This window comes from Agelaius tricolor, unplaced genomic scaffold, assembly GCF_023055355.1.
Source record: "Agelaius tricolor isolate 1412-34295 unplaced genomic scaffold, bAgeTri1.0.p SCAF_17, whole genome shotgun sequence".
Taxonomy (NCBI): Eukaryota; Metazoa; Chordata; class Aves; order Passeriformes; family Icteridae; genus Agelaius; species Agelaius tricolor.
Genome location: NW_027269277.1, coordinates 14,259,341 through 14,270,376, shown reverse-complemented (window position 1 = coordinate 14,270,376; position 11,036 = coordinate 14,259,341). Strand labels below are relative to the sequence as shown.

General features: G+C 44.5%; 1 protein-coding gene across 4 annotated transcripts; it reads right to left on the bottom strand.

The window, feature by feature from the left end:
* Nucleotides 1-225: 225 nt before the first annotated feature.
* Nucleotides 226-9,964, bottom strand: SLITRK4 (SLIT and NTRK like family member 4). 4 transcript variants are annotated; one of them, XM_071442541.1, is made up of 2 exons: nt 9,657-9,964; nt 226-6,955 (listed from the first exon to the last, which is right to left on the bottom strand). In XM_071442541.1, the coding sequence occupies exon 2, from the start codon at nt 6,903-6,905 to the stop codon at nt 4,392-4,394; it is 2,514 nt and encodes an 837-aa protein (XP_071298642.1). In that variant the 5' UTR covers nt 6,906-6,955; nt 9,657-9,964; the 3' UTR covers nt 226-4,391. The 4 variants fall into 4 exon arrangements, with proteins under 4 accessions (XP_071298642.1, XP_071298640.1, XP_071298643.1 ...); XM_071442539.1 differs by lacking the exon at nt 9,657-9,964 and adding an exon at nt 9,271-9,559; XM_071442542.1 differs by lacking the exon at nt 9,657-9,964 and adding an exon at nt 8,875-9,003.
* Nucleotides 9,965-11,036: the final 1,072 nt, after the last annotated feature.

Sequence of the window (11,036 nt, the reverse complement as noted above, 5' to 3'; positions counted from 1 at the left end):
CTGCTTGTGGTAGTAATGGAAAAAAAGTCACTGATTTTGGAGGGATTATTTGCACAACAGGAGGAAGAAAGATTTTGTTGGACAACAGAAGATGAGGAAAACCTTCTAAACTAAAGAAAAAATTGTTGATATGGTTAAAAAACATTACTGCATAACTGCTTTACAGATTCTCTCTCATCCATATACAAATAATCCAAAAGAGAATATCACAGGCACTTAACAAAGTCTAGTTTCAGAAATACAATAGTACCAAACAATTTTATTAATATTTCATACAAATTTTGAAGTCAACACTGACTAGTATTTTGATATTGATGAAGGCAAACAAAATTGATAAACAATAGGTTTCTGTGTTTTACATTGGACTGGATGTCATAAGTAACTGCCTAAATTATAAACTAACCTAAAATAGTAATGATCAAAACAGGGTAAAGCCAATACATTTTGTTTTCTTTACTTTATTTCAAAATAGAGTGATTATAAATACATTCTTGTTATATTTCCTTCCTAACTCTTTGGATGCAACCAAAAAAAAAAAAGTCTCACTGTGCTCATTTCATACAATATCAACATACAAATCATGCAAAAGATATTATAGATATTATACCACCATCAAGTTCTGGATGTTTTTTCTTGATTCTGAAACATTTGTTAACATTATTCACAAGGCCATGCCTTTATAATTTATATCATCATTATGGCTTTAAAAAAAAAGCATTTAAAAATATATTTATACTAGATTGTTGCATTATTGTCAATCTTGAACACTAAATGCAAAACATAAATCACCTGTTCTTGTGTTCTTGCACCGCGGTATTTGCTGTCTGATAAAATTGCACAATTTTTTTTCTTTTTCAAGGAAACGAGTACACTTTATTGATTTCATTTAAAAATGGAAACTTCTTTATAATACAATGGAGACAACAGATTATGCCAACACCTTCACTGATTTAGTTTATGTCTATGGGTCTTAACAGCCATTTTACAAGCATGGCCACTCAAACCAATATAATGAACAGACAGACCCGTTAAGCCACACCCAAGAGTCACCTTCTCAGAAAGACTGACCAGAGATTTGAATGGACATCACACTAAAACTGCTGTGCAGACACATACACCGTTTCCAAACATGGAGAAAATAACCTGACACTAAGGTTGCCATTCAAAGTAACAATTTCACAGAAAAATAGTGTTCTGCCAGCTTCTGCATTCTTCACTCACACTATTATGCCTACATATTGCACCATACATTGTAAAACACTTAGGGACAATTTCTACAGGAAGGTCCAGATTGTGCAACCTTTACTGATGCTGGTGAACCTACACTCAACTGCATAACCCCAGACGAGTCTCTGGGCTCTATGGATTATATACAATGGTTCTGAGCTGGCTTGTTCTGAAGTCAATGACAAAACTCTAGCTAAGCCCCACTCTTGGGCAGGTATCTAATTATTATCTCATGAATAGTACCCCTGCACATGATTTAGGTTGAGGTGAAATGCTTTACTGGAATTGGGGCCTCAGGGATCAGAAAACTCTGACCCAATGTAATGGTACAGCATAACAGTTCAGTTCTTTTGATCAGCAAACAGAAGACACCACTCCAAAAACCAAAAAAAAAAACCTCAAACAAATTAAAAATACCAAACCAAACCAAAAACCCAGAAAGAACACCCCCAGAAAACCTCACAACACAAACTGAAACAAAAAAGCCTCTTTTTTTTTAGCTGAGGAAGGAAGGTATGATCATTTATCTCTGTTCTTTTGACTCAGGGCAGCACAAGTCACAAGCACATCACTTTTACCATCACATAGAAGTAATTCCTTACTTGCAATTTTTAATATTTTTAGCACATTGCTCTCAGGAGGACCATACAGGACATGCCAGTGAGTGTGTCAGACACCTTCTGCTTTGGCAAACCTCAGTGAACTTGGACCCATCCTGGAGGCCACACAGCTCTGTGCAGAGCAGACCAGGACCTGTCACCCTCAGCCTACTGAAGGAGCCAGCAGAGTCCACCTGGTCAGTGCACCATGGACTCTCCTTAATCCACAGACAATAAATAACCTCACATGTTCTCATCCAAAACTTAGCCATGCATTATTGCATCATTGGCGAACCAGGAGCTTTTTATGCCAGAACTGCATGTGTACGCAGTATCCATGTCCTCAAAATCCCCATGACATTCTGAATCAAGTTAATTATTGTGCATGGATAGAGGCAGCTTTTTAAAGAAACTCAGCCATTAATTCATCTCTTGCAATTTTATTATCTGAAGTCATGTATATACTATGCAGTATGGAGAAAAATAATAAAACCAGTCTCTTTCTAAGCCAAAAGAGCATAAACAAATGTCTGAAAGTAGAGAAATGTTTTGTTTGCTTTCCCTTAAATAAAGAGGCAGTGCTTTTTTTTTTTTTTTTTTTTGGTCTATTTTGATAAAAATATACTGCAGGCTGTTTGCCAAGTATCATTCCAGAATAAAAATTTCAACTCAGTGTCACAAAGCCCTGAAATTAGAGGTTTATATTGGAAATAGCTGACACAGCCTTCTTCACAGTATTATTATTGAGTCTTGCTCTAATTTTTGCTAGCATCAAATTCATGAAAAACGTTCATGTTTATATCCTACTATCTTAATTGACTAATGTATTGATTATAAAAGGTAAGGAGGGGTAAAGGTTCTGAAAGCAAAGGAGATAAGAGGCTCTTATCCAAAGCTCATCGAGTCAAAGAAATTTCGTTAATCTCATCTCATAGATTTGCTCTAGGATGCTTTACCAATGTATCTCCATTCTCATGTCCGAGTACCATCTATCAGTGAGATACAATGGGGATTTTCCATTCTCCTACCTTTTTTCCTGGCTATTCAGATTCAGCTTTCACAAAGGCAAGCTTTTGCTCTCTAGTTGTGAGCTACACAGTCCTCTGAACTGAGACCACTATATCCATTTTGCACTGTGGTTTTGAACAGGATTTGCCATATTGTTCACTGCTCTGATCAGGTTTTGCTGACTAAAAGCAGCCAGAGAGATAAGAACAGAAAACTTCTGCATGTACAATAAAAATATTCCCCTTAGCATGAATTCCTGTAAATGCTTGTGAAAAGTATTCAGATTAAGCTGTATAGAGACCTGAAAAGCAAGAAAACTGATGGCAAGTAACAGCCTGGGACACAGTACTAAAAAACTAATCAATCTATTTCAAAATGCACCATTGGTAACAGATCTGAAATAAGGTAATATGCTAATCTCACGAGAATAGTACAGAACAATTTTATTATTATTATTATCATTATTATTATTATTATCATTATTATCTGATCACTTAATTCTGGATGATGCTATACATTACATCCCCGGTTGCTGTTTGGTATATTGTTCTGGTTTTATTTATACTGAATGATTAATGCATTGTGATCAGGAAAACAAGTCAGGCATATTAAATACATATTAAGGAGTACATATTTTTTCCTATGTAGTATACAAAGTATTTCATAAATATGAATTATATTACAAAAATAATTTCTGCTACGCTCACACAGTAAGCACTTTGACAATTTTGGACAACCTGTTGGGGTTGCGAGAGTTTCACGTAACTGAGAAGGAGCTCTAGTTTTAATTAGAGATGAGTCTTAGAACAGATTCTGCATAAATATCAAATATTTTCTTCAGATGTCACGAATACTGCAGAAGTCAGGTTGAACTATTTTCTTTCTTTCTCTCTTTTTTTTTTTTAATTTTCTGTATAGACATGTATGCTTCAAGTGGTCAGATTTATTTCATAGGTATGTAATGCATGGTATATTTTAAACACAATTTAACATTATAATTCCAGTGGTTTCAAGATGCAGCCCATAAATGTAACCAATTTACACATACTATTGAATGTTCTCTCTTTGCATGCTTGTTACTTTCCAGGTAAGCTTTAAACAGTGTCATTAGAACACCACAAATCAAAGGATTACTCCAGTTCCACCAACTTAAATCCACGTGCAGGATGAAGGACCCAGCTGAAGTACAAATATCAGTACCAGGTTTCTTGTGTTTGTTCTAACAAATCACAAGGAGACGATGGTTTGCATTTGAGATACAAAACATATATGCCTCTTGAGGTTAAATTCAGTGTAACGTGTATAAAGCATCCCTTTGGCAATAGAGTTTGCAGTATCCCTACAGGATTCCACAGGGCATGAGCTTTATGGAGTAAAATCTATTAAGGAAATTCTCCTCTACTTGACAAATCATACACGGCTACAGTTAATCAGACACCCTTGGATACACCTGCCTCTATGCCTATCAATATAATATAGTATTTGGAAGTTAAAAGTCAACAAAAGGCACTTTCATCATTAAATAAATGTCCTCTGTAGGCAATAAGATTGTATGACCTATATTTTATTCAAAGCTGTTTGTTCTTCAAGGACTTGTAGGTAGTCAGGTGAACCTTGAAGTTTAGCTTTTAGTTCAAAATATTCACTTTTTCTTTGTTCTACTACAATTTTACTATGATTACCACCTATTAGAGATTTCTTGGCTTTTTTGTCTTGCAGTTTCTCTGGGTAACGTATTTCAAAGCCACTGACCCCTATGCTGTTGTATTCCTTTTTACTTTCAAGAAAATTTTGAATAAATACATTGGAATCCCTTCCAGGGAATAACTCATCCAGTTCATCGATTGTGCTAAGTCTTTTTCTGGAATCCACATGCAATAAATCTTTCTCCTTGTCATTCATATTTCTCAGAATGACTTTTTGCCCTGGTGGGTCAGCAAACGTGAAGCCTGTTTCAGACTCTTTCAAGCCACAGGTATGACTTTTGCTCATCTGCTCAATGGTTTGAGGAATGAAGGCCTCTGCACCCAGTCCATCTTTTTTGTTTGACTTGTGATCGTGCTTTCTTAGCTGCAGTTGCATAGAACTGCACTCTTGGTTTCCAATCCCTTCATGCTTTATGGTTGGTTTTTTGTTGCGCCGAAGCACAAAAACAAGAAGACAAAAAGCAACAAACACTGTTAAAATCAGCACAACCAATATGCTCAGGATTAGGATGGACAATGGAACTGGGCCACCAGGAGGACTCCGGACTGGTCCCGGGGGTGTGGTAAAAATAACAGCAGGCATGGGACTAGTGAACAGAGCAGATGGCTTGTTTAAAAGTTTAGGACAGAGAATCTCATTTTTCAGAGACTTAAGTTCTATGTTAGCAAACTGCACAGGTGTCTCACATTTCAATTCCTTCACCACAATACCGTCATTTAGCTTCTCAAGCCACAGTTTTAAAGCAACTAAATCACAAGTGCAGTCCCACGGATTACCTTCCAAATCTATTTGTGTAAGAGACTTTAGCTGATCAAGAACACCACTTACAGGTAAATACATGAAGTGATTGTTCCTCAGATTCAGCCTAGCAAGTGGTGCACCAGCAAAAATATAGGCTGGCAAGCTTCGCAGAAGATTGTTGTTCAGGTAGAGCAACTGCAAATTTGGCATTAAGTCAAAGGTGCCTGCTAGGATTTCTTTGATAACATTGTATTCCAAATACAGATACTGCAAATTGTGGAGGCCAGCAAACATCTCTGGGCTCAGACGCTCTATCTGATTGCCATTGAGGTACAATCTCCGTAAATTTGTAAGGTTGCGGAAAACATCTCCTTTGATCACTGAAATCCGATTGCTGCCTAAATGTAGCAAATCCAGCCCCTCAAACTCAGCGAAATCTGTAGTATCCACATCCTTAATATAATTGCCATTTACATGCAGTTTCTTGGCATTTAAAGGTTTTGGTACGAGTTCAGCCATCGATTCTATGTTTCTTTCTTGGCAATTTACGCTTAATCCCAAGTCTGAAGGATGAGTTTTGCAAACACAAGGGAGCGGACAAGGAGTTAAAGGAGGCACCCTGGTCTGGTAAGATACGATCTGACTGAGATTGCGACTGGACAGTGCTTTGCCTGCTACTATCCCCGAGATCTTGGAAGGATTTGTAGTCTTTGGTGCCTTTGTGACTAATCTGTGCACTGATGTTTGAGTGGTGTGGCCGTTGGGCGTGCTGTAGCCGGGCTCCAGCTGCGAGGGAGGCAGGATGCGCACGTCAAAATCACTCCCTGTCCCCATGGAGCACAGCTCCTGCTTATTGGTCTCTTTCAGCAGCCTTCCATACAAGTCACTGGGTGTTTCACAGATAGCCTCTCCAATGTAGATGTTATAGGGCATGTTCTCCAGCCACGCTTTCAAAGGCAACAAATCACAAGTACAATTCCAGGGGTTGTCTTCCAGCTGCAGTTCAACAATTCGCCCGATGTGTTCCAGAACTCCAATGTATGGCAGCTTCTGGATTCGATTCCCCCGTATATCCAGATGGGTTAGAGAAGCAAATCGAAAAATATTATCGGGAAGGAATGAAATCAGATTGTCATTAAGTATCAGGACTTTCAGCTTGTGAAGCTTATTGAAGGCTCCCCGTTCAATAAACTTGATTAAATTGTAGTCAGCTTGGAGATACTCCAAGTTCTCTATGCCAAGGAAAGTGTCAGCCCGGAGAATCTTTAATTCGTTGTTGTTCAAGTGCAACTGTTTTAATGCACTAAGACCCATAAAGGCCCCTCCCTCAATGTTCTGTAACTTATTATTACCCAGTTGCAAGGACACTGCATGTGTAAAATTAAGAAAGGAATTTGGATATAGAATAATTAGCAAGTTGTTTTGGAAGTTGAGGTGGTAAAAATTAGACCATGGTGGTTTAAGCTGATTTGGTCTGTAGACTGCAACCTTCTCACAGTTGACATAGAGTACATTCTCAACTGACACACAGGAGCAAACATTGCAAATTTCCACAGATATATCAGCATCTGCAGTTGTAGAAGAAACTGGAGATGACAGAACCAGAAAGAGCCACAGAATCATCTTCTTATGATCAGCAAGCAACTTTAGGCTCCTGAACAAAGATAAAGAATCTAAAGAAGAAAGAAGGAAAGAAAAAGAAAATGTTTTTCAGTTGACATTGTTCCAAAACGTCACATGGGTTAGAAATTGTATACCACTGAGCTACTGTACCTGCCAAGTGTTATAGATAAACTACAAGAACTGAATTTAAAATAACATGAAAGACTTTAACAACCAAACAAATGCATGGGAGCTGGGACGATTTCAAACACAGAATGTAAATTTCTGTAGAGAAACACAAATAACTCTCAGGTCTGTCAAATGTATTTCTCTCTCTTGTACATGCCAAGCATGCATAACTAATAAAGTAAAATAACCAAAGGAGATTCCAATTTTATGCATATTTACTCCCCTCAATTGTGGACTGCTCATATGTTGCTGTGCATTTCAGGGATATTAAACACAAATGCTGGTGTTATGCATGCCCAAACATCTAGGATGGGATAGCACAATATAGAAGGGATGGAGATGCTGACACTAAAAAGCAATGCCAATGCTCAGTATATGTGTATAAAGCAACAGCACATACAGATGTATCACTATGATAAAGATATTCACTCAAGGGCTACATAGGCATGCACACACATTGTTTCTGTCACTTCTGATATCTAGTTTAAATAAGTAGGTGGTAAATTGACTGCAGAAATACAACTATTCACAAAATAAGATCAGCTCTGGGTGACCAATGGAAGCACTCAGACATGGAAGAAGCATGCACAAGCACACAGCCCCATCCCCAGGAATAACAACACACTGACTTGCAGGGAAAAACAAAATCACAATTTGCCAGTCTGACACTATTGAAATCTGAGAACTATTTTCCCCCCCCTAAAACATTATGTAATTTGCTCTTAATCCTGCATTGATAAGAACCCTTTGCATATAGTCCAGCCAGCTAACTGCCATTTTTTACGCAGAAGAACTCGAGCCACAGCAATTCCTCTGAGTTATAAGGTAGGGCTTTTCCCCCCCCCCTTTTTTAATAAATCAGTCAATAATCAATACATTGCACACACACACATTCCATCTTCCCATTACCCCCATTTCCCAACTTGTCCCTTTCATTTCCTGCTGTAGGAAGCCACTGAGCTGGCAGGAGAGAGCCAGAATGAAAAGTGGAGAAAGCAGGAGCCAGCTGGAGGGAGGAGAACCGGGCTGGAGTGAGACACAAGGGGAGGATGCGCCGGGGGTCCTGGCAGGGAGGGGAGAGGAGGGATGAGGAAGGACCTCAGGACAGAAGGACAAGAGAGAGAGGAAAAGCACAGAGGAAAGAGGATAGGATGAGAGGAGCGGATGGCCGAAGGAAGGGGTCAAGGGGGCCGCTTCGGGAGAAGGGGGAAGCGGAGCAGCGGCTGCCGATGCCCGCAGGCTGCCGACCCCGGCCGCGGCGAGCGCGCCCCCAGGGGCGGACCGGTGTCCCCGCGCCCCCGCCGCTCCGTCTCCCTCCCCCTGGCAGGCGCCGTCCTCCCGTATCCCTGCCTCGCCCACGCTCGAGTCCCTCTTCTTCCTCAGCCCCGGGGCCCCGGCCGGTGCGGAGCGGGCGGGCTGCGGGCGCTGCGCGGGGCTGGCGGCGGGGCGGCGAGCCCGGCCAGCAGTGCCGGCGCTACCGCAATTTTTTGCCGCATCCGGCTCGGCCGGTGCCGGCTCCCCTCTGCCGTGGGCGCCCCGTCGCCCTCTGGCTCCCGGCGGGGGAGGGCGGCAGGGGCACGGGCGCGCTCGCACATCCCGGCCGGGAGCGGGCAGAGCGCGGCGGAGCAGCCCCGCATCCCCTCCGCCGTCCCTTCGCAACCAGGCACGGCCGCGCTCCCCGCCGCTGAACGCACGGGCCCCCCCGCCCCGGTACCTTTGCAAAAGTCCAGCCCGCAGCAGAGCCACACACCCCCTTCCCCAGCCCCACTGCGCAGATCCTGCCCCGCCGTCCCTCCCACACCTCCGCCGGCTTTTCCGGGCCGCCCGGCCCCGGTGCCTCCGCTCGCCCGCTCTCCCGGGAAGGATGGGAGAGGGCAGCGCTGCGCCTGGTGCCGCTGGCCGGGGCTCCGGGAGAGGCGAGCGCGATGGCAGAGAGGCTCCGGCAGGGAGCCACTGTCGCCTCGTCGTGTGCACCCCCGCCTCCCCCCACCCCACCCCTGGCCGTCTTTAAAACAGCACCGGTAATTATTATAGCAATGAAAACAGAACCTTCGGAATGATTAAAAGAAATTAAAACGCCAACGCACGGGCGGCCCCGCCGTGCCCCCACCCCCGCCCGCACTCACACGCCCGGCGGGCGCTCGCCGCCCTCGGTGATGCTCCCGGCTCTCCGCGGCCAGCCCGGCACCGTCCCTACCTCGGCGCCCGGGGTCGCCGCGGCTCCGCTCGGCTGCGCTCCGCCGCTCTCCCCGCCAGCTCCGGGCTCCGGCGGCTCCGCGCACGCCGCGGGCGGCGGGGGCAGCCGGGGCGCCCGCCGGGGCCAGCACCGCCGGCCGCGCGGAGCGAGGGCAAGCCCGGCGCTGCGGAACCCCGCGGGCTCCGCCGCATGCAGCAGCCGCCCGGCTGAGCCCTGCCCCGCCGCGGTTCCCCGCACACATGCGGGGAGAGGATCCCTCTGCACACGGGCGCCCGCTCCCATCGCACTGCTCTCGCCCACCCCCTGCACGCAGCGAGCCCCCTCCCCTCGCCACACGCACACACACACACACACACGCATATACAGACACACATGCACGCACGCACCGAGCGCTGCTCCGCCGGGGAGGGAGACGCCGCTCCGGGGCAGCAATCCCGGCGCATCGCCACGGCCGGAGCCTCTCCCGCAGCCCGGAGGCGCCGTGCCGCCGGTACCTTTCCCGGGGAGCGCTGCGCCCCCGCCGAGCCCAGGCGGGGCGTGCGGGGCGGGAGGAGCCCCCCGGGGCGGCGGGAGCGGCGGGGCCGCGCCGGGAGCCGCGGCGCTGCCATGGGCGGCAGAGGCAGCCACAAGTGCAGCCCCGGCCGGGACGGGGCCAGGGCGGACCCCGCGCCCCGGGAGCCGCAGGGCAGCGCGGCTGAGAGAGCCGAGCGGGGAAGGAGGGAGAAGGCAAGGAAGGACTCCCCCCCTCTCTTTTCTGGTGATCTCCCCTCCCGGCTTGAAACAAAAGTAGAGGTGGAAACTGAGTGGGCAGGATGGTAACATTTGCTGCATTTAATGTGAATTGCAATTATGGAGCGAAATCGCTGAGAGGAGACATACCCGAGCCGTTCTTACGACAACGCAGCTATTTGTCTATCTCATTCTTTGTGGTTAGGTGAAATTCCTTCTCTGCGTAGGTAACAGCTGCAGTCTGATGGAAAAAATCCTCAAATGTTATGCACCGGTGCTAAACAGATTCTGCTAATTAACAACTCCTATTGACTCTAGCTTTCATAATACACTTTAAAATGGTAATGAATACCCTCAAACAAGGTGTCATCGCATTCCGAAGCAGAAGAGTCAGTTAACCAAATGAAATCTTGCAAGGGGAGTTCAACTGCTTGTCCTTTACCACGAATGCTAACGTGATCCAGTTAGAAAACTGTTTATGTGCTGTACACATACCGGTTGTGAGTGCTAGTTCTGGGCAATAAACGCCAGGGAATGGAAAACAGCAACTGCTTTCTTCATTTACTGAAATGAAATAAATAGCTTGCTCCAAAGGCTGACTGCATCTAATTGAAATAATTGCAGAATGTTATTTTGCATTATGCGGTTAGACTGATACCTGAAAACAAATGCAGCTGAGACATCAATAATTTGCATATCACAACACAACTGAAAGCGATCTGTGATTAATATTCAGCCAATTAAAAACTGAAGTCTTTAAAATGTAAACTCTCTTAATTATGGAGCCATTAACAAAGTACTGTTCACATAAAAGGGGATGTGTGTATATAAAGGGCCCAGTTTAGCAGGATTTGCATATAGTTTAAGCTGAATTTTTCAAACATTTTTAAAATAATGAATTGGAGAGCAAAGGTCTAGAATAAAATTCATTTAGGAAGATAGCTGGTTTATAACTATTTTAGCAGCAGGCACAGAAATGCAGGTGTAAAGATCAAGATGCCAGTTTTGTTTAATCAGCAACCTTATCTGGATGTTAA